Here is a 25201-nt window from a genome sequence, read left to right as displayed (position 1 = left end):
CGGGCCCTCGCCCGCTGCTCTGGCCGCTGGTGCAGTAATGAGACACAGAAGGAAGCCTTCCTGCTTCTTTAATTCATGTGACAGACAGTGACGCTGTGTACAGAGCACACTCAGGCCCGAGGGGCAGGGACAGCAAGGGCAGGTGGGGCGAGTCGGGACACTGTTCACACATAGCCCGGAGAGATGGCCAGACAGGAGGGGCCGACATGGAGAGCGACGTGGCGGGCAGGCGGGCGGGCAGGGTGTGGGGTCTCTGCTGAATCCCTCTGTGGGAACGAAAGGCAGGCGGCCACGTGGGGGGTGGGGGGGACTAAGGCTTCTACTCTGACAGGCCCAGGTGGGGTGGCAGCGGCAAGGCCCGCCGCACCCTTTGGTAGTGACTGGCCAGGCCTGAGCCCTGCAGCTCAGCACCCGACCCTGTAAACATTTTTGGTCTTTTGAAAGGACTCTGCCTCCCTCTCAGGCTCTGAAACACCAGCGCTTCCTCAGGGGGAGACTGTGCCAACAGGGGTCCGAAGGGAGGCAGGAAGCAGACCCGGACGCAACGGAGACATCAGCGGGGAGGGTGGGCCGCCGTCTCCCTGTCTATGGCTAAGGGCCGCTGGGGGGCCCAGGGGACTATTGCTGTTGTCCTTGACGTGGCCGGCGGCTGGGCAGGAGGGCGGGGGGCACAGAGCCGTGGGGCGGCCGCCTACTAGGAGAGGCCCAGCCTGCTGCCCACATGCCTCCCCTGGCCAGAGAGCCTTGGCCTTTATTGCAGGCGGGCCCGAGACTCTCCCAGGTGGCTCCTCTGATGGCTAGTTGTCCAGGCGGTGGCTGGGCGGGGTGGGGGGGGCCGAGGGAGGCGGAGGCACTAGCCCCTGGTGGGGCCAAGATTGTCGCCGGGCGGTTTCCCGCTGGGGAGCGGAGGGTCGGGTACTGTCACTGCAATGGTTACGTTAAAACTCAGTCCGCAAAATAACCGTTGCTTTATACACGACGCCTAATACAACAAAAAGCTACGTCTTAAATATGAATAAGCCCTGAAGGTCCCATCCCTCCAGACGTTTTTCTCTGCACAAAATAAATAGCTTTCACTCTGTATAGACCCACTTTTGCAGAACATTTACACGACCCTTCGGCTGTACATATCTACACATGGGAAAATGTGAGCATCGGTCGGCAACCCCCACCCCCACCCCAGCCCAGGGGTCCCGAGGCCGTGTCCAAGGCGGCAGCAGCTTCTCCTGGCCGATTGCAGACAGGCTCCCCGCCCACAGCAGCAGAGGGGCCACCAGGAGCGGAGCAGTGCAGCTGATCGGAGTTGGCTCGGGAGGGAGGGCAGACACGCAGACCTAGTGACCTGGACAGCTTGGTCCTGGCCGGGTTGGACTGGGAGCCGTGACCGCCTGCCCTTAAGCCAACAACAGGAGCTGTGGCTTCTCAGACTTGGCATCAGAACGGAGTCGGCATTTAAAAAAACTGGAGTGTGTGCCCCACCCGCCCCAGAGAAGTTCAGCGGGATCAACGGGCCGGGTGAGGCGGGGGCCCACAGCCCACTGCATGGGCGGGAGGCCAGGACCCAGGACCTGGCTGGACTCGTCACAGTGCTGGGTGACTGCCACGGGCAGGGGCTGCGCTTGGTGCTGAAAGAGTTAAGAAAAGGAAGCAGCCAAGGATTGCTCATTGTAAAAAAACCTCATAGAAATCAGATCGGAGAAGTAGAAAGGAGTAGAAACACGGGGGGGGGGGGGGCCCGAGGCGTGGGGCCATGATGAGTGGCAGGCGGGGCGGAAGGTGGCTGGGCCCTGCAGGCCCCAGCAGGGCTCCTCGGGAGCCGGCTCTGGTCTTCAACCGCCTCACCGCCTGGGCTGTTCCCAGAGCCAGAGAGGATGCCAGGCCCACGGCCTCACTGGGCTCCAGGTGGGCAGGGGTCTGGGGGGCCACAGTGGGGCGGAGCTGCAGAAACGAGGTACGGCCTTCCTCCCCTGCGCGCACAGGGCTGCGCCGAGGCTCTGGGTGGTGGGTCCTGGATCGGCAGGGGCCGCCTTTCATGCGTGTGAATGGTCTGCGGCCGCGGGCGAGGGTCACAGGTTTCCGCTCTCAAAAATCAGTGCAAAACCAGTGAGGTTGGAGGGTTGAGTAAATTGAGTTCACAAGAAGCAGGCTGTCCCCTTCCGGAGCTGCTACCAAGTGAGGGGGTACAGGTGTCAAGCTAGTGGCCAGGAGGCGGCAGGCTGGGCCCAGGCCTGACAGGAGGATGCTGCAAGGTCAGCGCGGGGCAGCTGTCTGTGAGGACCTTTCAGGCCCGTCCCCATGGGGGTTCCCGGCCCCTCTGTCGTCCTGGGGCTGGTTGTCCCGCCAGCTTCAACGACAAGCTAGAAGTCCTCGAGACCCTTGGACGTGAGGCAGGGCCAGGAGGGCTGTGTGCGGCACAGCCAGTGTCCTCTGCTGGGCCATGGGATGAGCTTGTTCCCAGCCGATGGCGTGTGCCCAGGCCAGGCCTCCCGGTGAGCTGGCTGCCTGGCCTAGCACCATGGAGACCACAGCACCTTACCCAGGGCGCCCTACTTGGGGCCCGTGGCTGCCCCTGGCTCCAGCCTGCCAGCCATGGTGCGGCCCCAACAGCCAGCTGCCATGCTCATGCTGCGCTGGCCGCGCTGCTCGCCATCCGGCTGGCTCTGCGTCCGCTCGTGCCTGAGGCCGGGCCCGCTGGGCTGGGCCGAGATGGTGCGGAGCAGGTGGTTCCGAGAGCGCAGGAAGTCACTCTGTCCGGGCAGGCCGAAGCTGCCCTTGCGCAGGGCCATGCGGGTGGCTGTGTTGCGGGCCGGCCGCGCCCGGTGGTTGTACTTGAGCTGGGCCAGGTGGGCCGCGTAGCCGTCCGTGATGAACTGCGGGGGGGGGGGGGGGGGGGGGGGGGGGGGGGGCAGCGAGGAGGACGGCTGTCACAGGCCCAGGCCCTCCCGGCCACCCGCCTGTGCCACCTGCCCGCCAAGGTCTGCCTGCTCACCTGGCACTGCTGCTGAAGCTTCTTGGTGGGCCGGCCCACGATGTAGATCTGCATGGGGGGCAGGTTGATGGAGCTGTAGACCGCCACGTCCTTGGTGGAGCCGTATGCTGCGTGGGCGCGCAGATGCAGCTGCGGGCGAGACCAGTGTGGGCAGAGGGGCTGAGGCACGGCCCTTCCCACCCCACCCCACCCCACCCAGTGGTTCCTTCGCCCAGGACCCACCTCGGAGATGAGCAGCTTCAGGAAGTTGGCCTTGTGCCGCAGTGGGTCGTGCACCAGGCCGTCACAGAAGGACACCACGCCGTGGGGGAAGTTGTGCTGGGCCAGCCACGCCACCACTCGCTGCTTCTGCATGTCGGGCCGGCCCGTCACGTAGATGATGAGGTAGCCCAGGTCCTGCCAGTGCCTGGGGGCGAGGGGCAGGCCTGGGTGTCCCATGGCCGCCCCGTCCCCCTCTTGGACTGCCCTGTCTTCCCGCCTGGCCAGCCCCAACTTGGGCCACCGAAGAGGCCATCTCTGAGCAGGCTTCAACAGTGGTGGCGGCAGCAGTGGTGGGGGCCCTGGTCTCGTGAGGACCCCACTTCCCAGGTGAGGGACTGAAGCACCAACATCAAGAGGTCAAATGGACCCTGGCTGGTGTGGCTCAGTGGACTGAGCGCCGGCCTTCCAACCAAAGGGTCTCTGGCTCGATTCCCAGTCAGGGTACGTTCCTGGGTTGTGGGCCAGGTCCCCACTAGGGGGCGCATGAGAGGCAACCAGGCCCACTCACCGCACCACGTCCACAGCTCCAGCCCGCACTTTGGGGTCGCTGCCCATGATGGACACGCTGGCGGCAAAGGAGCCATCGATGCTGAAGACCACGAACTCCGTGCCCTTGGGCAGCACGGTGATGTAGCTGTCGGCAAAGGTGTGGTCTCCCCTGGGCACAGGGAGCAGGTCATCAGACCCCGCCAGAGCCCCTCCCCCACCCCCGGCCTGCCACTGCCCACCTGGGGAGGGGTGTACCTGACCACCATCTTGACGGGGTAGACGCCCACGCCCAGGCGGTGCGTCTCAGGGATGGCGTAGGAGACGCGCCCGCTGCTGTTGGTCACCAGCGTGTCCACGTACAGCCAGTCGCCGGAGGGCGGCTGGGTCATGATGTGCACGTCCACCTGGACCCGGGCAGGCCGGTCATGCGCGGGCCGTGTCCCTGGCCTCCCACCGCACTCCCCAGCCAGAGGAAGGGGAGTACCTTTCCCATGTCCGTACCTTCTCCCCTGTCAGGGTGACCATGTCCAGGGGCCCATACATGAACCGGCCCGTCAGGACCTGCGGGCCATCCTCGTTGGCCACCGCGTCGTTGATCCGATGGTTCGCCGTCACGTTCTGAAAAGACCAGGGGGTGAGGCTGAGTCACGGTGGTGGATGAAGGGGTGGCCAGGGTCTCTGGGGCTCTGCTCAAGCCTCCTGTGGGCCTGTGGGGTGAGCTGGGCTTAAGGCCAGAAAGCCCATGTTCAAGTGCAGCTCATCCACTGAGCCACATGGCCTTGGGGAAGTTCGGGAGCCTTGCTGTCTTTCCCTGTTCGTAAATGGGGCAAGAGCCCCAGTGTCACAGACGGAGGGTTAAGTAGGACAGCTTGTGACTCAGTCATCTCATCCGTAACAAGGGGCTTCCCTGAGGACTCCACAGGATGACAGGCACGGGCCCCAGGCACCCAGGGAACCCCTCACCCGCAGCTTCACGTGGGTTCTCTTGCGCTGCCACTTCTCTCTGGGCTTCGAGGGGGTGAACACCGAGACCTCCTTGCCGTCGAGTTCCAAGATGCTGGAACTGTCGTGCCGCATGACCTGGGGGGAGGCGGGCAAGGTTAGGCCGTGGGGCAGGCTCCAGCAGGAGCCCCCAGGTCTCGGAGGCAGTGGCCGGCGCTCTTGGAGCTGAAACTAGGAAGCTGTGAGGGTTTGGGGGGCACTAGTCAACCCACCCTCTGGGGCCCCCCAATTCACATCTGTCCCATGACTGCATTCGCCCCATCTCAGCTTCCTCCACGAGTTCCTCCATCCTGCTCGCTCTTGCCCAGTGGAGCCAGGGGGCGGGGTCTGGGGAACGGGGCCTGTGGTGGGAGCCCGCACCTGTCTCAGCAGGAAGGACACCACGTCCGTCGACTCCCAGTAGCTGGCGTGGAAGAGGTGTGGCAGGGCCACCGTGGGGAAGGCGGTCAGGGCGTCCGGGCAGTACAGGGCGTAGTCGATCCGCTTCTGGCCCCACCACTTCGCAGCAACTGCCAGGAGGAGTGGCTGTGACTGGGCTGGACCCCAGGGGGTCACCTGGCCCCTCGGGCTGGGCTCACCCCCAAAACGAGACCCTTGTCCAACCAGGGACGGGGCGGCAGCCAAAGCGACAGTCCCTTTGCCAGGCTGGGTGACGGGAACGTGCAGGCAGAGTGGAGCACCAGTGGCAGGCCAGCGGGTGAGGAGGTGGGTTTGGAGGAGAGAGGAAAAGAAGGCCCTCGTGGGGGCGGGACTCGCTGTCACTGTCCCCAGTCCTGTCCTTGATCTTGGTGACCCTACCCTGGACCCCACTGCTGTCCTCTCCTGCACCCCTCTGGGCCCCTGATTTACCCCCTGGCCTCAAGGCTGCGGACCCCAAGGCAAGGCCTACCATCCCCCTCAGCGCCTGGGGGCCTGGTGAGGTCGGGCAGGCCTGCCTGTGAATCTGGGTCCCCCCCCCCCCCGGGTCAGGGCAACCACACCAGCCAGAGAGGTGAGGCCTGTCAAGTGCCCTTCCGGGGGCCACAGGCAGGAGATGCCCAGAAATCCCAGTAAAGGTTGCCTCCTGCCCTCCGCCAGCAGCCCGCCTGACTCACAACCCTCGGTGCCCCACCCCTCATTCCAGCCCCGTGGATCCCTCCCAACTCCAGCTGCTCTCGCCTCCTCCCTGATGTGTGCGCCCAGCCCAGCCTAGTTCCCGGTGAGGCCTCAGCAGGGCAGGTGAGCAGGACCCGGCCGTGAGCAGGGCCTGGAAACGGAGTGAGCCCAGTGAGAGGAGGAGACAAGTGTGGGTGGAGGCCACCGGATGCCTGGTACCTTCTCCAACGTCCAAGTCGGGGAGGTGGGGGCTCGCCCGCTTGGCCTGGGGGCGGGGGCCCGGGGTGAAGGGGGGTGGGGAGGGCAGGGCGAGCAGGGACAGGCGCCTGACGCTGGGGGTGTGGCTGAGCGCAGATGGGGCCTCTGAGAATCAAGAACAAGGGAAAGGCCTCAGTGCTGCCACAGCAGGCCAGGATGGACAGACGGACGCTGGCAAGACCACCGGGCCCCTGGGCTTCCTCACAGGGGCCACCACACCAGCCTTTGCCCAGCTCTGTGGGCAGCCTGATAACTGGTCATGCGGACAGGGGCAGTGGGCTGGGGCTGACGTGGGGGACTGAGAAGGGGTGACCCGGACTCTGCCCAGCTGCAGAGCACCTTCTGAGATGGGAAGAAGCCACAGAGCGAGGGCCACCGTGTCCTCTGTCCGCTGGGGTGGCAGGAAGGACTGGTGGCCACAGTGAGACCTCCCCTCTCTGACGCCCTCAGCCACCCAACCAAGCCCTTGTCCAAAAACAGCCCCCCCCTTCTCTCTTAGGGAGCACCCTGTCCCCACTTCTTAGTGTTAGAAGGGGCCACCCCTTCTAACACTCCTTCCCTCCAGAGGCTTCTGTAGACGCCTGGGGTTGGATCGCTCTCCACTGCGGGGGCGTCCTGGGCACTGCGAGCTGTTGGGCAGCCTCCCCAGTCTCGGTCTCTCCCCATCATCGGATGCAAGTTGTGCCCTGTCCCCTGCTGTGTCCAGGCATTTCTGACTGTTCCCTGGCGGGGCACACTGCCCCCTGCAGGACAGAGGGGAGGGTGCTGGGAGGACAGGACAGGCACTCACTCTGGGCGATGCTGGAGGCCGTGTAACTCTCAGCCATGCCGGACACCTGGCTAGCGATGCTGATCTCACTGGCCCGGCGGAAACCTCGGGTGGCGGGGGCTGCACCAGGAGAGGAGGGCACCGTGTGCTCTTGGAAGACCGTGTTATGGGTCTGGAGTGCCTCCGCTGCAGGTGGACAGGGACCAGAGACCTGGGGTAAGAGAGGCCCCACCTCACCCAGCCCCCCAGCCCCTGAGCAGTGTGGGCAGAAGGGTCCAGCATGCGCCTGGGCTGGGGGTCCCGAGTGGCGACTGGGCCAGGCATGGCTGACATGCCCCGCTGCAGATGAGCAGGGCCAGCTGTGAGGATGGGCCCAAGCGCGTCGGGGTTGAGAGTGCAGGGCAAAGAGCCAAGGCTGGGAGAAAGGAGGGTGGGGCAGGGTGGACAGAGGACCAACACAGACACAGAAGGTGGGGAGGCAGGCGGCCGGCCCCACATCCCCGTGGGGGCCCCCTTCTCACCCACAGCCCGTGACAGGGGGACTTAAGAGGCCCCGACAAAAAGGACCTAAGGCGGCTTCCCAGGGATGCCCTACACTGAGGCCTCACATGTGTCCCTCACCACCTTCCCAGCCACACTGACCAAGGCAGGGCAGGGCTCAGCTATATGACCCATATCGGGATGGGGTGCGGGGGCGCCTGGGCCTCCTCAGGGAGGGAAGGAGGTGGGACCTGGAGACGGAAGCCCTCACCAGGACTGAGGCTTCTCCTGGGGGAACAGGGGAGTCCCGTGGGCTCAGGGCCTCACCCCATCTCCTGGAGGCCCCTGCCAGCCTCATGGTGGACCAGCACCTTTGCTAGGGGACCCTGGATATCTGCTCCCCTCTCGGGGCTCAGGGGTTCCCTTTGCTTTGGGTCCTCTCCTGGCTCAGCCCCGGTGCGTAGAGAGGAGGCGCCAGGACCTGCTCCCCAGGGTGGATCCTGCCTGGTCTCCCTTGCTCACCACTTCATCCCATGAACTCCTACGCGCCAGAAGCACGGGGTGGGAGTCGGGAGGGGGTTGGAGGAGAGGAGAGGTCCCTGGGGACCAGTGCGTAGCCTGTGAAGCAGGTACCACCATGAGCAGAGGGTTTACACACACTCAGCACAGCCCGGGCTGGGGCTGGGGCTGGGCCCATCTTGCCAGGTGAGCGCGGGAACTGGGATACTGGTTTCCAGGAAGCCATCCCCGGGAGGGAGAGGGGCCAGGGGGCCGCCCTCCAGGACCAGCTCGGGGTTTCTCTGCACGGTCTCGACTGAAGAAGGCAGGCGGGGAGAGAACAGAGAGGACAAGAACAGACACTCGTGTGGACCGTCCGGACACGCTCCAACACAAGGCACTCGGGCTCTTCGAGGACCAGGACATGACGAGACACTGGGACACACGCTGGGGGGGGCGGGATGGGGCTGTTCTCCGCGAGGACCGAGAAGGGACTTCGGACAGCCCTCACGCTGCCTCCCTGCTCGGGGGATACTCTGCGGCCTCCCATCCTGCGCCCCCATATCTGATGGGGCACCAGGGGGCCCAGCACGGGGCTCCCTGGGTCCTCAGCTCTGCCCCCGTGGGCACCGGGGAGGTAGCCTGGTCCCCTGGTGCGGCGCGCGGGCTCTCACCCAGTAGCGTGGAGCAGCCGTCGCCCAGCGGGTAGCGCTGGTAGCGGGGGATGCTCAAAGGCGGCAGGGCGTGGAATCGCCGTTCCAGCAGAGGCTCCAGGCGCGAGGCCGACGGGTCCGCGGGGTGGAACAGGTTGTAGACTTGCTGGCAGGCTGGCCGCAGCTGGAAAACTGGGGGCGGGGAGGGGGCGGAGTCTCGGAGGCCGCAGCTAGCTCCGCCCAGGGGGCGGGGCGCTGCGGGGCGGGTACACAGAGCCCGGAAGTGTGTCTCTATCAATTTGGGTTGGGAGCTGATGGAGCCAATGCCCCAGTATTAACCGTTCTTTTCTTTTTTTTAATTAAAAGTTATAATGAATGTGGTATAAAAAAAACTTTTTCAAAGTACACGAGTATATGATAAAAGGCAAATGGAAGGCTGCCTTCCGCCTCCGAGTCCCGCGGCTGGAGCCCCACGTGCAGCTTTAAGAGGCTCTCCCGCGTGCGCAGCGGAGCAGGTGGAGCCCGCCTGTCGGGGTTGGAAAGGTCTCCTCCGCGGTCAGAATGGGCTGCCGGCTATTCCAGCCACTTCACGTGAAAGTAAGACAGGTATCCCCCGCTTTTCAAAAGGTCACGTTCTGCCAGTTTGCTTTTTACGAAAGACCCCTACTAATAGATGCGCTTCGACTTACGATGAGCTTAGGTCCCAATAAAGCCACTGTAAAGTTTAAAATATTAAGTCGAAAATGCATTCGATACAATGTTAGCTACGGAGCACCAGAGCGGCGCCTAGCCCACTCTGCTCATGCCCAGAACACTTACACCGGCCTACGGTTGGACAAACTCATCTTTACAAAGCCTGGTTTATAATGCCCGGCCTCATGAGAGAGTATTGTATAGCACATACCGCTAGCCTGGGGAAAAGATCAGAATTCAAAATTGGCAGTGCAGTTTCTACAGAATGCGTCTTGCTTTTGCACCCTCGTAAAGTTGAAAAGTTGCAAGTCGCACAGAAGTGGGGGACTGCCTGTACCTATCCCCGCTAACTAAAACAAATTTAAGGAGCACTTTAGCTTTTACAAAGAAAAGTGACATTAAGCCCCGGCTGGTGCAGCTCAGTGGATTGAGTGCGGGCGTGTGAACCTAGAGGATCTCGGTTCGATTCCCAGTCAGGGCATATGCCCGGGTGGCAGGCCAGTTCCCAGCAGGAGACCCATGAGAGGCAACCATACATGTTTCTCTTCTTCTCTCCTTCCCTTCCCTTCTAAAGATGAATAAATAAATAAAAATCTAAAAAAAGAAAAGCGAAATCAGTGCTCAGCGTTTATTCTGTGTAAGCGGTGGTAGAGGCAGCGTCCTGGCCCCGCCAAGCTTCTTCCCGAAACCACACTCAGCACCTCGATGTCCAGCCGCTGGAGCACTGAGCTCTGCCTGTGAGCGTCTGTGCTCTATTGACATTTATTTCGGCAGCTGTGACGCTATCAGAAAAGCCTGAGAGAGCTCTTAAGGATGTTACCCGTATTATAAAGACGGACAGAATGAGGATGCTACCCGTATTATAAAGACGGACAGAATGAGGCATATTTGGTATGATTTGGTGGGTTATTTTGGGGGCCTGCAGGGGCTCAAAAAATTCCCCTATACATGAATGGTAATTACTTCTTTGGATGGCAGGGGAGCCCATATGAACTGTCAAAAATAGAGTGAGTCTCACTTTTAAAACACACACATGAATGGGAATATGTGCTATACTTTCCGAACTTTGCTTTTTTTTCCATCTCATGCACAAAGCGCTGGGGTCACTCGTATCATCACACGCAGTTGCGCCCCGTTCTTTTTAACGTGACATCCTGGTCCCTGTCTTCCTGTACTTGTACATAAGGCCCTGTCTACCGGCTCCTGAGCAAGTGTCTAAACCCCTCTGAGCCTTAGTGTCCCCCTCCGTAACCTGGGGACATAACATGGGCCCTGCGGGGTGGGGATGGCAGGGCCGCCCTGGCCGATCCTGGGGGCACCCAGCAGGGACCACTCTGACAGGCTGCTCAGCCCGTGTGTCTCGGCTCTCTGTGTAGACTATGAGGAGGGTCCCTGGAACAGCCAGGCTCTGGCACCTCTGGGGCTGAAAGGCTTTGGAGGTGACTGGCTTCCTTTTTCTTCCCTTTGGGAAGACCTTGGGTCTGAGAGATGGGGTCTATCCCCATCTGACCCTGAAAGGGTCCCTATCCTCTCTGGGTTTTGGCTTCCCAAGGTGCCTCGGAGATGAAATGAAACAGCAGATGTTGGGGGACAGGAGCCAGAGACAGGGCTGCGGCAGCAGGAGCAAGGGAGAGGGAGGGGCCCCTAGTGTGGAGGACAAAACAGGCTGAGGCAGGAAGGGATTTGGGACTCGTGACAGGGGTCCAGGGCTCTCACCATCCAGGGTGGGGATGACAGTCTTCCTCAAGGCCAGGACCAGCCCCAGGGGGCACCCAAAGAGGAAGAGGTCGGCGATTTCAAAGTCGAACCTGCCCAGGGACCCTGCGCTGTCCAGCATGGCGGAGCTGCTGGGTCGGCGGGAGCAGAGATCGCTCCTCAGCACGCTCGCGTGGAGGCTGCAAAGACGGGCGCGCCAGGTCACCCCACGGCCCTCCTCGGGGCTGGCCTGCCCTCAGCTCCGGAAGGAGGCCTCTCAGGGGTCATCAGGCCCAGAGAGGCTGGACCCCCAAATGGCCTTTCAGGTGGGAGCAGCTGCCCAGGGCCTGCTGGGGCCCCTCTGGGGACCGAGGGTCCCAACCTCTCTAGGAGCCCAATGGCTTTGGGACAGCCCTGATAGGGCCTGTGCTGTCCCTGATCAGTTCCGCCCCCTACAGTCTATTCCCTGTGCTTTAAGGTGGCCCTCGGCACAGACAAGGCCACAGCGGTTCCCTTGCAAACCACTTTCTCGTGGTGGAAGAGCTGTGGGCCCAGCGTAGGCCTGAGGGCCTGCAGGCCCCTCTCGTGGGCCGTCCCTCCCTCGAGGAGCCCCTGTCCTCCCCTGGCAGCGGGCCTCGTGGTTGGACCCCCAGGTCCCTGCTAGCTCCACCCACCTGGACAGGAAGGCCTGGTGCTGCTGGATGGTGTCCAGCTCATAGGTGGACGTGTCGCTCCTCTTTCGGGGCAGCTGCCTCTTGGGGTCCTCAGTGCCGTTGCTACGGGGGATGTCGATGTTGCTGCGGCTCAGGTGCCTGCTGCTCTCCAAGCTGCCGCCGCCACCACTGCTGCCGCCACCACCGCCATGCGAAGGGTTCACCAGGCCGCCCGGGGACAGCAGGTCAGTGTCCTGGAACAGTCCCACGCAGGCTCACTGCCAGGAGGCTCCCAGGTGGCCCCTCTCCGGTGTCGTCACCCCTGACTCCAGGCCCGCTGGCCACTGTCTGGCCAGCCTCTCACCCTACCCGTCCCTGTCCCCACTGCCACCCCGGACCACTGGCCGGGCACCGACAGCCTTTGTTCCCAGTACCTGCACGCTGGCCACGCTGCCCCTGCGGCTGCTGCTCTGGCTCTCAGACGCCGGCTGGCTGCTGCAGCACAAGGCGTCGAAGGCCAGGATGCCCCCCACGCAGTCCCCAACCAGGCAGACCTGGGGAGAGAGGCCCTGGGGTCTGAGCGCTGCGAGGTGGCATCATGCCACCCTGCCACAGCCGGGCTGGGCACCCAGCAGGCCCACCCTTCAGGGCCTTCTGTCTTCCTTTCCCCCCGCCCATGACTCACCTGGCCGTTGAAGGTCACTCCCTCCTGGGACTTGATGAAGTCCCCATAGGCGATGTTGGCCCGCTGGATCACCGTGGCAACGGCCTCCTGGTACTGCGGTGAGGAGGTGGCCAGCAGGGGCAGGGCGGCCAGCGGGATGTGGTCCTGGCTGCTGGACAGACAGCCTTCGTCGTGGCTGTAGGGGCTGAGGCTGGGGGAGCGGGTCAGGTCAGAAGAGAGCAGGAGCCTCAGGTCAGCACCCTGCCCCCCAGGGGTCTCAGCTGTGAGTCGGCATGCCCGGTGGAAACACTCCCGGGCCAGTCTCTGGGCAGACGTGGGGCCAGGGCTGGGCAGTAAGGCCCCGAGTCTCGGAGGCACATGGGGAAACTGAGGCTCCGCGTCTTGGGTCCCAGCCCTTCTGCCTCTGCGCCCAGCCATCTGCACGGGCTTTGCCCTCTCTTGGGCAGAACAGGCTGGATGTCGGGTTTGGATGCCCAGACAGGTGTGGCCCCCAGGGGGCGCGTGGCCCCCAGGGGCGGCCACAGAGCAGAGCACTCACTTGGAGACCAGGGCGAAGGCGTCGGAGCAGACGGGTGGGCAGGGCACCAGGCGGATGGCGAGGCGGCCCAGGGCGCTGGGGTAGTGCACACGCATGACTGTGTCGAACACGGTGGCGATGGTGTTGGCGTCGCCCTGCTTGGAGCCAGGGTCCCCGGCGCCCGTGTCCAGGATGGTGCCTCCGTGTAGCACCAGCAGCAGCACGTGGACCTTGGAGGGTGGCGTGGCTAGCGGTGGGCTGACCTCGTCCTGTATGGGTGGAGGGTGGGGGTGGATGTCAGTTCCCTCAGAAGCTGAGCTCCGGGCCTGGGCCCTGTCACCCTGGGGAGGCCAAGCTGCTTTCCCTGCTCCTGTCTGCCAGTGTGACTGTGACGCAGGACACGGGGGGGAGTCTAGTCCCCCGTGAGCACGCACTCCACCTCTGTTGGGGGCCCGGGCAGGCAGAGGCTCTGCCAGCCCAGGCTGCTGGGGCTGCCTGCCCTCAGTGGGCCTGTATCCCGGCACGGGCCTGTCTCAGTCCCAGCAGGCAGGGTGACAGCTGACTCAGAGTCACAGGGTCACTTAAGAGTGGCTGACATCAGGGTCTCGGCCTGGCCACCTAGGAGCTCCCTCTCCCTCCATCTACGTGGGGCCTCCCTCCGGGCCCCGTCCCCCAGCTCTTTCATTCCTGGACTCTCAGTGTGAGCATGGTCCCAGCGGTGGCAGAGCCCAGCCACCCAGCGCGGGAGGGCAACGCGGGTGTGTCTATTGGAAGCCCCTCGTTTGTCGGGGTGAGAATACCCTCCTGCTCTCAGGCCGCTTGTGAAGTCAAAGCGAGACCCAGGGCTGCGCACAGCCACATAAGGAGCCATTCTGCTTAGGGGCGAGGCGGTGGTGGCTCCGCAGGGCCTAGGGACTTGTCTAATGTCACAAGGTACTTCAGTGCCAAGCTGAACGGGGACCCAGAGCTCCTGCCATCCCAGCCTGGGGCTCCATCCCCAGGGAACTCTCCCTGCCCTCAGCTGCCTGTGTGTGACTGGGAGGGGAAGAGGGGAGACCTGGGGCCAAGAGGGGCCGTTTGCGAGCACTTGCTGTGCCTGTGTTATGTCAGGGGGTGCGGGGGAAGGGGAAGGGAATTGAATTAAGAAAGGGGCTTGTCCCCAAGAGACCAGGGAGCCAGACCAAGGAGCTGAAGCCCTCTGGGGGGCCCACATGGGGCAGGACGTGGGGCAACAGCGGGCCCCGAGTGTCCACGCGGAGGCTGGAAGAGGGGCGGGCAGCGCAGGCACTGGGCCGAGGTGCTGGTGAGGCTCCAGGAAAGTGGGGACGGAGGAGGGTGAGTGGCCTCATCCCTGAGGGGCCTGGTCACCGACCAGCCATGTGGGCGGTGCAGAGCTTGGGGAGTGCCACCTGTCCCCACACAAGGTCTGTCCCTCCTGCTGGGTGGTAGGGCAGGAAAGAACTCACAGCTCAGGGCAGGCCGAGACCACCGGCTGCCCAGACCACAGGCCCAGATGGGACCACCCCGGGGCCCTGGGCCCTAAGGCCAGGCTCCCGGTGGCAGCCTCCCGGTCATCCTGACAAGGAAGCAGAGTCCAGGTGCATGGCTGTGGGACTGGGTGGGCCGGGGCAGTTGGGGGACTGAGGGCCTCTTGCCTGTGCCCCTCTGCTGGGACTGTCTAGGGACCCCTGAGGCGAGGCCAGTTGGAGACCCATCTTTTCCCACGTTCACTCTCTATGGGGCACACCCTACCACAGATGTGAGCGTATGGGGACAGAGCCCACAGCACAGTGGGCGACGGGCCCTGAAAAGCCAGGGCACCCATCAGTGTCCCTGCCAAGCTGCCCCCTTCCATGGGGCTGGGAGAGGAGGTTCTGCTTTGGGGGTTTTTGCCAGCCAGGGGAACTGCCTGTGGGTGGCCTGGCCCAGAACGGCGCTGGGTCAGAATGCACACCCTTGCCCGAACCGGAGTAAGCCCCACCTGCCCCTCCTGGGGGCCGTCAGAGCTGTGTGCCATGTGGGCGAGCCGGGGGCTCCGTCTGCTTTAACCAGCACTGGAAATCGACACCCCAGCGACACTTCTAGCAAAGCCCGATGGAACTCAGACCTCAAAGCAGAAAACCCCCAATGGGGGGGGGAGGGTAGTGTGGAAGCTCCTTCTCCAACCCCATCCGAACTCCCCAGGGGTCCCAAGTCCCCAGAGGCCTTCTGCACCTTGGGCAGCTCAAGGCCAGAGCAGTGCAGTGACCGCAGCATGGGCTGGCCCCGCCGGGCCTGGCCCCTGGCCCCTGGCCCCAGTGCAGACAGCTCTGACTGCCACAGGTGGAGGAGGAGGAGGAGGGGCGTGAGCTCCGAGCAAAGAACCCCCAAAGCAGACATAGGCTCTGGCTAACACAGCTTTATTGGGCACCGGGAGCCCCGCCTGCCCCCAGCGGGGTGGCGGCCACGGTCATGGTCGCGGCCATGGCCACATCACTTCTGTCTGAGAGGCTTTCTCTTCCTCCCCTTGAGTGTCTTTATCCTCAGGGACTGCAGGAAGGCTGGGAGCAGGGTGAAGATCTTATGTTTGGTCTGGAATTTACAAGTTTCTCATTTTACTTCCCAGACGTGGAGGTGCCCACGGTCCCTGTGGGATCTCAGGGGCATCCGAGGGGGTGGGGGGCCCAGGCCAGTGTAGATGTGAGGCGGTGGGTGCGAACGCCTCCAGAGCCCCACAGGGCCGTCCTTTGAGCCCCTCCCCCTCCCTGGAGGCCCCGGGGAGCAGTGGCAGCACAGGCCCTGGCTCTCCGCCCCCGACACCCACCTCCATGATGTTCAGCCGCTCCACACTGGAGGCCACCCTGAATTCGGGGACACTCTGGCGGTATAGGCCATCTGTAACACAGAAGCGGAGGTCCTGTGGGCCAGGGGGCCACCAGACAGGCTGTGCTGGTAGTAAGTGGGGCCTAGGGTGCCCCTCATTCTACCCCCTCACTCCCGACACTTTGCAGGAACTGGGCCAGAGAGGGAGCTTGGCCCCCACTGCTGCCCCCCCAGGCCCTGCAGCACCCCAGCCCGTTACCCTGCGTGTCCTCCGGCTCAGGGCCCTCGATTTTGTCCATGAGGTCGTTAGAGCTCCACTTGCTGATGTCCTTGGGGAACATTTCCTCCGAGTCTGACAGGTCCTCTGGGGGAGGGGGCGACAGGGGCTTCAGCAGGCTGTCCAGGAACGGGGGGCAGGGGGGCTGGGGGGGGCCAGGGAGCCTGCTCCCGGGGGTGGGGGGGGTGGGAAGGGAGGCTCTGGTCTCTCCCTTCCTTCACAAGGAGGGACGCACCTCGCCACTCCCACGGGGCTCCTGCTGGACCTTTTCTAGAAAACTGTGGTAACGTTCACACCACACAACATTCACCACCGAAGCCATTTTAAAGTACACCGAGTGCCCTCACAGGGCCGTGCAACCCGCATCGTGGTCTGGTTCCGGAACATTTTCATCTTCCAGATGGAAACCCCGCCCTCAGGGGTAGCTGCACCCCATTGTCCTCCCGCAGCCCTGGCTCCCCTGTCTCTCTGGGGTGCTCTCCGTCTCTCTAGGGTGCTCTCGGTCTCTCTGCATTTGCCTGTTCTGGACATTTTACACAGATGGGCCTGTACGGCATGTGGTCTTTGATAATCGGGCTGCCTTCCCTCGGGTTTTCCAGGTTCACCCACATTGTAGCATTTTATGCCTGACTCCTCCTATTGCACTGGCTGGAAGGTCCAGACCACTGTGTTGTTTTTCTGCGCTTCTGTAACGGACTGTTTCTCTCTCTCTTTTTTTTTTTCAAATCTCACTCCAGGACATGCTCATTGATTTGAGAGAGAGGAAAGGAGGGACAGAAACACCAACCTGAACGAGAAATACCCATCGGTTGCCTCTTGTACGCACCCTGACCGGGGACCGAACCCTCGACCTTTCGGTTCACAGGACGACACTCCCACGAACTGAGCCACACCGGCCAGGGCCTGACCGTTATTCAGCGTCCACAGAACTCCCGTGGTAAGAAGCGCTGCTGTGGGCAGCCCCGTCCCTGACGCCCATTTCTGCTTTTCTGAGTTCGCCCACCATGACCCCCAGGTCGGGGGCAGCCATCCAGGCCCTGGGGTGTGTGTGGTCCCTCCTCCAGCCAAGTGACAGCCACAGGGCCATTGTCCCCAGGACGCTGGCATCTCCTGGCTTTGCTGCCTTGTCTTGTGTCCAGCTTTTCCTAAAGTCTCTATGTGACATGGGTACCTTCCTCACGCCAGGGATGCAGCCAGGAGGAGCTCAGCCGCTGGGCCTGGCCGGGGGGAATGGGTGGGGTGCCCAAACCATCCTTCCCCACCCTCAAGGAGGCCTCAGGTACAGAGGCCAGCTCAGGAACCGCCTGTCACTTGTTGGAGGTCCCCAGCCCAAAGCCAAACTGCAGGTACTTCGCTTTTGCCTGGACACTGACCCCCCCAAGCTCTTTCCCTTGAGGGCAGGCTGGCTGACTGAGGGGCCACGAAGGTGCCCAGCCGAGAGCCTGCAGGCAAGTCCCCACCCCACACTGAGCCTGAGTCCTGCTGCCGCCTGCAAATTGGAACCCTGTCCCCAACCTGTCTGCAGGCCCCTCACATTTCCTCGGGAGGAGGGCGAGGCCTGGAGCAAGCGCAGGTCCTGTGCGCTCACCTCCCGGCTTGGGGGGGGGGGCTGCCTGCTCACTGTGCCCATTTGGGGGAAATACAGGGGGCACTTGGCATAATTTCTGCTTGTTCGCATTTTCTTAAGTTTTTATGTCAGATGTGTATTACCTTAACCCAGGGGGAAGAATAAGGTAATTGAAATAAAAAAATTCGGAAAATTATGAGGAATTCCACTTTTATGAAGCTTCCTGTGGAAATACATTCACGCCTGGACAAACAGCCCCCTGACAGTAAACCCACTTCCGGGGGCTCCAGTGAATGGTCCGCACCTGCCAGGCCCCGTGGACACCTGACGTGGGGATGCCACCGCCCTCCTCCTGTCCTCCGCGCCATGCTGTTCACCCCGGATTTCCCGTGGGTGACTGCCACTTAGGTCCACCCCCCACCTCTCCCGGGAGGGCGCCCGGAGCCCGCCTACCGTGAGCGTCGAAGAACTCGTCATCGGAGCTCTCGTCTGAGTCCCGAGCGATGCTCTGCATTCTCCACTCCGAGATGCTGTGGCGGGACGGGCTGGCTGGAAGGCAAAACCCGCACTGACGGACCACCCGGTGGGGCGGGGCAGGGCTGGGGGCGGAAGGCAGGCCCCAGGGATGCCCAGGTGGGCCAGGGGGGCTCCGGAGAGGATGACGCGCAGAGAAAGGAGGATTGCAGTGGCTCTAACTCATCCCCATGGAAGCTCCTGGGGCTTTCAATGTGGTCCCCTCCCAGCCCACCTGGCACGATGTCATCATGTCCCGGGGAGGACGTGGCGGGGGCAGGGGACCGGGGGTCAGGCACACAGGCCTGGGTCCACCTCGGTGTCTCTGACCGGGGCCGGCCCGCAGGCCAGCTCCTTGAGTTCTCCTGTGGCAGAGCCCATGGACAGGGACCCGGAGCTGTGGCAGGAAGTGAGTGACAAAGGGTGCGCACGCGAGTATTCCCACTGTCACCCTGTCAGCCCAGGGACAGACACGCCGGGCATGGGGGAAGCTGGGTTTGCAGAGCGAACCCCCGATGTTACAGAAGATGCCTCATTTTTCACAACAGCCGGGGACACTCAGAGAAGTCCCCTCCTTGGTGTGCTGGGTGTGGCCCACGCAGCACCCTTTTCCTCCTGGAACCCTGGGTCCCAGGAGAGGCTGGGAGTGGGGTGCCCACGCCCAGGTGCCCAGCCTCTCTGTCTTACCTGGGTTGTGGGGGTGAGTCTGGGGGAACTTGCTGGAGGGGGTGGGGTTCCCGGGGCTTCTCCTGTAAGCAGGAGACCGGCTCTGACTCCTGCAGCCACGGGCCCCAAAGTCCAGAAGCAAGGGTCTATTTCCGCAGCTGGAACCGGCCACGGTGGCATGGGGCTGCCTCAGGGGGACACGAGGAGGGCAGGGCCCTGTGCAGGGGTGGTGGCCGAGGGCTCACCTCCGCGCTTGGACGACCGGGACGACTTGGAGGATGTGGACCACTGCTTCTTCAGGCCCCGGCCGGCCAGGGCCTCGCCGCCGCTGCTGGGCTGCGGGGGCTCCCCGGGCGCCTGGGCCTGGCCGGCTTCGCCCTTGGCCAGCTCCGCAGCCTCCTCGTCGTCCTCGATGAACTGGGCCATCTTCCGGGACAGCATGAGCTGCGCCTCCTTCTCCAGCTCCCGGATGTTCTCCATGCTCAGCCCGTACCACTCGTCCTGCCAGCACCAGGCCTGCCGGTGCGCCCTGACCATCACCTTCCGCAGGCCTGCGCCCCGTGGGGGTGGCGGCAGCAGGGACAGAGACAGAGGCCACGTGAGCTTCGGCTCTGGGGGCCCCCCACTTTGATGTTGCAGGTCAGGCTCTGACCCACACTCACGGGGTGGCCTCCAGCACATCACTGCCCCATGACTCAGTGTCCCTCCCTGTGGCCCACACGAGGCCTCCCGAGGTAATGTGTCTGCTCAGAAGCCACACTGAGTTTGGGGGTGAGGGCGTGGGGGCGATTTCTGGAACTAGAAGGGGACTTCCTGAGCGTGTCCAGTCTCGGTATCTGGTGGACTCTCCCTAACAAATTTCCCATGGACACGTTCGAAGCAGCTTGGTCCTTCTTTTTCTAATAGAATATAGACGCGTATAAAATAAGGTAGCTTTTAGGGTACAAAAATAATAGAAGAACCAGAGCCACAGAGGTTGCCTGGGGCTGAGGTAGGAGTGGTGGTGGGGGGACTGTGAAAAGGAATAAAAGACTGAGGTGGTGGAATGTTCTAGAATATACTAAAACTTAGGGGAACTGTCCTCTCACAACCAGAGCAGCGCGAGGTCGGTAAAGTTAGTCTTCAATGAAACTGGTTACGAAACCGCTGAGGGAGCCACAGGGGGCCCTGCACGCCCCTCCCAGCAGGGGCCAGACGTGAGCCCCCGGGCCCTCCCCACCCACCTTCTTCCCTCCCCCAAAGGGTCTGCCCTTAACTTTGGGGTGATCCTTTGTTTTTCTTCCTGGTTCTGGCACACAGATGTGTCCCCAACCCAGTATGCTGGGCTGGTTTGCGTGTCCTTGATACTTAATGAGAATCTTTGCTTAGGACAGGAGGTCTGGGCTCAGACCCAGCACAGAGCTTCTGTCCTTTACAGTCACGCTCTCGGGTGACTGTGAGCTGATACGACACCCATGGAGTATGGTGTCATCAGTGTAGATCTGTTCACATGTGAACTTAGGCCCCTGGCTCTTCCAGTCAAAAGGCGACACTCAGGTGCCACTTCTAGGCCAGCAGCCTTGGGCCAGGACAGGCCTGTGGCGTGGACCTCATGCCCTGACCTGGTCAGTTAGGGAGCTGAGGGCTCTAGGTGGGGAAGACCCCAGTCAGCACCAGCCAGGACAGGAACCCCAGGCCATCTGGGCCAGGCCTGCACGGCACAAGGACACTATGACGTGCCCAGGAGCTTCCAGCCCGATGGGGTAGGCTGCCCTGGGCCAGGGCCTTGGGGTGCTGGGCGGTGCCGGTGAGCGGCAGGGAGCTGTTGCCAGAGGCTGCTTCCCCACCAGGAGAAGACACCACGGTGCTGGGTGCAGGGCCTGGGGCTTCCTCCCGGGACAGCCGTCCCTGCCTGCGGTTGGTAGGTGCTCAACAGGGGTTTACAGGGGGTCCGGATAAAGCAGGCTTCGGGGTCACCTTCCAGGAGTAAGACGGGAGTGCGGCATCCCAGCCCGACAGGGAGAGGCGGTGGGGACCCAGGTGGGGACCCGGGTGGGGACACAGGGCGCCGGCGCCAGGCGTGTTCACCTGTGTCGTGGATGAAGCGCTCGATCTTGGACTGCATGCCCCAGTAGCGGAACTCCACCTTGCACAGCTTGTAGGCGCACATGATGGGGGACACCTGCTGCTTGTACTCCTCGATCCAGTTGTCCGACAGGGGCCCCCGCTGGGTCTTGGCCGAGTGGAACAGCTTGGGGTCCTCCTCTGTCCTGTACTCGTTGGGGGGCACAGGGTCCTTGACGATGTCGATGAAGTCTGCGGGGAGACCCTGGGAGTGGTCACCCGCACCTTGACCCCACCTCCTCCCCCGGTCCCTGCCGCCTCCAAGTCCTTGGGGGCTCTGGGCCTCCCTGCGCCTGGGCCGGGGGCTGGGTGTGGCGGGAGGGTGCTTCTCCAGGCCCCTCTGACCTCGAGCTCCTGAGGGCAACGCCTGCCACTTTCCCTGTTGCCTTTTCTCATCGCTTGAGCACACCCCATGTCCCGGGGGTGTTCTGCCAGCCATAACAGCAGATTCATAAGGTGAATCTGCTGCACAGGGGCTGGGGGGATGAGGTGTGGGGCGGCAGCAGAGACAGCCAGGAAAAGCTGCCCGGGAAGGAGGCATCTTTGCTGCAGGCCGCTGTGAGCGCGAGCAGTGCTGACCGGGCTGAGGGGCAGGGGAGGGGCGAGCCACCAGGGGGGGGTCCGAGTCCGAGTCGAGGAGGCAGTGGGACGGCAGCTGGGCCTGCGGCCTTTTCTCGCCAGGCTAAGTGCCTGGACGGTCCCCTGAGGGGAAGTGGCACCACACTCCGTCCTCGGGCAGGCTGGCCTGTGACGCACCCTCCCCGGGGGAAGGGAGGAGCTGGGAAGAGTGGTGCATGTGCCCAGCGGGAGGTGCCGATGCCACAGGGCTGGGCACCGGGGAAACAGGACTGGGGGTTCGTGGGACCTGGGAGGGAAGCAGTGATGAGAATGGCAGCGACTCTTGGAAGGATATGAGACATGCTCCCTCTTGTCACCTGCCTCCTAACCCCAAATCAAAACGGCCCGTTGAGCTGAGTCCAGAGGCTCGTGTGGTTGCTGGGAGGGACCCCAGGACAGGGTGCGTGGCCCAGAGAGCCTGCCTTTCAAATGTGTGGAGAGGACAGCATCTGGGGGCCGGGTCCCGGCCGCCTCATCGCCCCGGCACATTTGCTCCGGGTCCTGGGTCCCGGGTGTGGTTTGCAGACGCAAACATTAGCTCTGCAGGGGCAGGGAGGGCTCCGGGCAGCTGAGAGCCGCTGCATCAGGGGTGGGGTGGGGGTGGGGTGGAAGCCCCTCCTGGAGCAGGCCACGTGCCCAGCTGCTCAGGCAGAAAGACCCCCACGGGGAGGGCTGGGGTCAGGGACCACCGCAGGAGGCCCCTGGACAGAGCCAGGTGGAGGGGAGCCCAGGCTGGCTGGCCAAGAGCTGCAGGGACCTGGGCCGTGCTGGGGCTGTCCCTCCTGTTACAGGCAGAAACTGTCCCCCCAGATTCACACGTTGGAGCCCTGACCCCCCAGTTCCTCGGAGTGTGACCTTATTTGGACATAGGACTTTAGAGATGTAATCTGATTAAAATGAGGTTCTTAGGGTGTCCTGGGGCAGTCTGACTAGCTTCTGAAAGGGGGGACGTGGCCCAGCCTGGCCCACGGGAGGCACGCCACATGGAGACAGCAGAGACGGAGTGATGTGTTTATAGGCCGAGGGACCCCACAGAGTGCCGGGAGCACGAGGGCCTGGAGCAGAGTCTTCCTGGTGACCCCAGAGGAAGCCACCCCTGCGGATACCTCAACCTCGGACTTCTGGCCTCCTGAGCTGGGAGACAATGAACTTCTGTGTTTAGGCTGCCTGGCCCTTTGTTCTCTCAGCAAACGAACAGCTTCCGAGCCCCCACGCAGGGTTGTTCTCAGGAAAAAGCCCTTCACACTTGGCAGAGAGGCCGCTGGGAGTCTGCGCCTCCCCACAGTCGGCCGAGCGCCTGCCTGAAACACCTGCAGGTGATTACCGCCGGGGCCCGAGACCCAGCATTCCAGGCTGCTGGCGGCTGAGCCACGTCTGGCCCGCAGATGTGTATTGTTTGGCCGGCAAGAGTTCATTTACAAAGATTTTAAATGAGTTGCCAACATTTAGGAGTCGGGTGCTTTCCCGTGAAAATCCTGGTGGCTGGCCTCTCTTAGAAAAGTAGGTGTAACCACTGGGGCCGTTTCCTGTGTGGACGGGTCAACTGCGGGGAGGGGCAAAGGCCCCTGCCATGGAGGGGACACAGCCCTGCCAGGCGGCGGTGCTCGGGTGGCCCGCCTGCGATGGCCCGCGGAGCACACCGGCACTGCTGGGGTGGGCACACCTCAAAGGGAGGGGCTTGGGGTGAAAGGGCACTTGGTGTGCAGGTCAGAAAACGGGGCGAAGAAAGCCGATCCCGTCCCCCCGGCACCCTGTGCTTGCCCGCCACTCTGACCGCCTCGCCCAGGACCAGAGCAGGGCAGGAGCCGCCAGGCCTGGAGAGCAGGGGCCCGCGGCTCGGCCCTTCCTGGCACGGGAGCGCCGTGGTGGACGTTTACCGATTGTCAGCTGGTTTTTTTCCACAGGCGACAGGCTGAACACGTTGGGGTTTTCTCCCGCATCGGTTTTATAAAACGTTTCAATGTCAATGGAGAATTTCTCCACAAAGGGGCAAGTGAACCTGCAGCGGGAAGAAGAGCATCCATCAGCCCTGGCTGGTGTGGCCCAGTGGACTGAGCCTCGGCCTGTGAACTGAAGAGTCGCCGGTTTGATTCCTAGTCAGGGCACGTGCCTGGGTTGCAGGCCAGGTCCCCAGTAGGGGGCGCGTGAGAGGCAACCACGCATTGATGTTTTCCTCCCTTCCCCTCTGTCTAAAAATAAATAACATAAAATATTTAAAAAGAAAAACATCCATCAGGACCCACGGGTGGACGGGGTGGCTGGGCCAGGACCTTCTGGACCTGCTGGCAGGAGAGAAGAGCCCGCCCATGCGATCCCGGTTGACTCCAGTTGACCCCAGTGGGAGAAGGAGTCTGCAGTGGTGGACCAGGCTTGTCTGACTTGTCCCCCTCCTGGGCCTTCCCCTTGTCCCAAGAAGAGCCAAAACCAGGCTGGGGGAAGGGATGGGTCTAGGAGGAAGACAGAGATGTTGTGGGAAGCTTCTGGAAGCCCTGCGTCCATGGTCCATGTGAGTAAGGCATGGTGTGGACGCAGGCACAGACGTGGCAGCCTACTGCTGAGGGGGCTGAACTGGTCAAGTGCCCCACGGGACAGGCCCTGCCTGTCCCCGTCCAGAAAGGAGTCAGGTCTGGTGACAAGGGAATGACCCCCTGCCTTGGCTGGAGGTGAGCTCCAAGGAGGAAAGTGCTGTTGGGAGGAAGAATGCCTCCGGGGGTCCCCTGGCAAGCTCCAGGCCCTCACCGAGGGTGGAGAAGGGAGCCCCAGGAGATTCAGGGGGACCCCGCCTGCGTAGCACGTGCTGGGTGCAGCCCTCACCTGTTCTAACCCAGTGGTGCCCAGCTGCATTGGGTACAGAGTGAAGAACCCCCTACGTGGGATCCAGAGGAAGCCCCAATTCAACATGGGACCTAGTAAAACCTCGTAGTAACTGAACGGCTCAGGGTTGGAGGGATCCGGGCCATCTGGCCTACCCCCAGGTCGTGTTTGTCCCCAGCTGGCCGACTGTCCCACATTCTCAGGCAAATGCCAAGTGAGTTTGTGCTCCCTGAGCCTCCCCCAGTGGCAAGGGGCTCTCCGACAGTCCTTGCTGAACTCACGGCTTCCTGGCCTCCACCCAGGCAGGCTGGGAGGCACCCCGGGGTGCACCAACTCTCTCCTGCCTATTCCCTGCAGGGAACCCTGGGGGACCTTCAGGGATCCCCTACCAGGCTCAGCTCCCTGGAAGTCTGGGGTCCTTGGGGGTCAGGAACTGAGCCTACGGGGCGGGGGAGCCTGCTCACGGGACCCATGCTGTTAGTGCCCCCCGCTTACCTGGTCCGAGTGTAGGGGTAGGCGTTCCAGGACTCCTCCACCACCCGCAGGGCGGCCTTGGGCAGGATGGAGCGGAACCAGCTGGGGATGTGCATGCCCACGTGGTACACCTTGTGCGTGTACTGGCCGGAGCCACCGGGGCCGTCCGTGTACGGCCGGTTCTCCAGGATTTCCACGCCGCTGCCCTCGCCATACGTCTCGTTGCGGCTCTTTTTCTGCGGGGACAAAGGCACCGTCACTCGTGGGGGCCAGAGCACACTGCAGGAGGGAGGGGGCTCCGGAGACCAAGCTCCAGCGTGCTAAGTGGGGGGAGGGGCTGTGAGTGACTGGGCTGGCTCCTGTGTGCCAGGTCAGGACCCCCGAATCCAGGCGCCAGCCCCATGCACGGCCGCAGGAGACGAGACGGGCGCGGCTCCCTCCACCCCCCTTGCTGCACACACACACTCCTCATTCTGACGCCCGTCTCTCCCAGGCTGGAAAGTGTTCCCCGGGTCAGGGACAAGGTGGGGGTGTCTGCTCTCTCCCCTCCACACCACACCGTACTACTGGAGGCTCTCGCCATGGAAATTAGGCAAGAAAAGAAATAACAAAACGCATCCGAATTGGAGA

At 63.1% G+C, this 25201-nt stretch overlaps 1 protein-coding gene across 7 annotated transcripts in view; it reads right to left on the bottom strand.

Annotated features, from left to right (window-relative positions):
- Positions 1 to 51: 51 nt before the first annotated feature.
- Positions 52 to 25201, bottom strand: part of PITPNM2 (phosphatidylinositol transfer protein membrane associated 2) — a 107770-nt gene continuing 82620 nt past the window's right edge. For 3 of the 7 annotated variants that reach the window (XM_037051945.1, XM_037051947.1, XM_037051946.1), the window contains 24 exons: positions 24593 to 24807; positions 23161 to 23282; positions 20630 to 20857; positions 18808 to 19113; positions 17837 to 17932; positions 15799 to 15903; positions 15541 to 15611; positions 12759 to 13006; positions 12221 to 12410; positions 11970 to 12089; positions 11557 to 11789; positions 10904 to 11082; positions 8516 to 8686; positions 8002 to 8157; positions 6885 to 7049; positions 6056 to 6199; positions 5102 to 5250; positions 4703 to 4819; positions 4241 to 4357; positions 3995 to 4143; positions 3759 to 3908; positions 3212 to 3395; positions 2990 to 3118; positions 52 to 2870 (listed from right to left, as the gene is read on the bottom strand). In XM_037051945.1, coding sequence (XP_036907840.1) covers positions 2547 to 2870; positions 2990 to 3118; positions 3212 to 3395; positions 3759 to 3908; positions 3995 to 4143; positions 4241 to 4357; positions 4703 to 4819; positions 5102 to 5250; positions 6056 to 6199; positions 6885 to 7049; positions 8002 to 8157; positions 8516 to 8686; positions 10904 to 11082; positions 11557 to 11789; positions 11970 to 12089; positions 12221 to 12410; positions 12759 to 13006; positions 15541 to 15611; positions 15799 to 15903; positions 17837 to 17932; positions 18808 to 19113; positions 20630 to 20857; positions 23161 to 23282; positions 24593 to 24807 — 4068 coding nt within the window. In that variant the 3' untranslated portion in view covers positions 52 to 2546. Of the gene's footprint in view, positions 2871 to 2989; positions 3119 to 3211; positions 3396 to 3758; positions 3909 to 3994; positions 4144 to 4240; positions 4358 to 4702; positions 4820 to 5101; positions 5251 to 6055; positions 6200 to 6884; positions 7050 to 8001; positions 8158 to 8515; positions 8687 to 10903; positions 11083 to 11556; positions 11790 to 11969; positions 12090 to 12220; positions 12411 to 12758; positions 13007 to 15102; positions 15176 to 15208; positions 15309 to 15540; positions 15612 to 15798; positions 15904 to 17836; positions 17933 to 18807; positions 19114 to 20629; positions 20858 to 23160; positions 23283 to 24592; positions 24808 to 25201 lie in introns of those variants that run through there. The other 4 variants (XM_037051948.1, XM_037051949.1, XM_037051950.1 and 1 more) reach the window with 4 other exon arrangements.

This window comes from Sturnira hondurensis, unplaced genomic scaffold (genome assembly GCF_014824575.4).
Source record: "Sturnira hondurensis isolate 20B ecotype Veracruz unplaced genomic scaffold, ASM1482457v3 Scaffold0007406, whole genome shotgun sequence".
Lineage (NCBI taxonomy): Eukaryota > Metazoa > Chordata > Mammalia > Chiroptera > Phyllostomidae > Sturnira > Sturnira hondurensis.
This window is presented reverse-complemented; position numbering and strand designations above follow the sequence as displayed.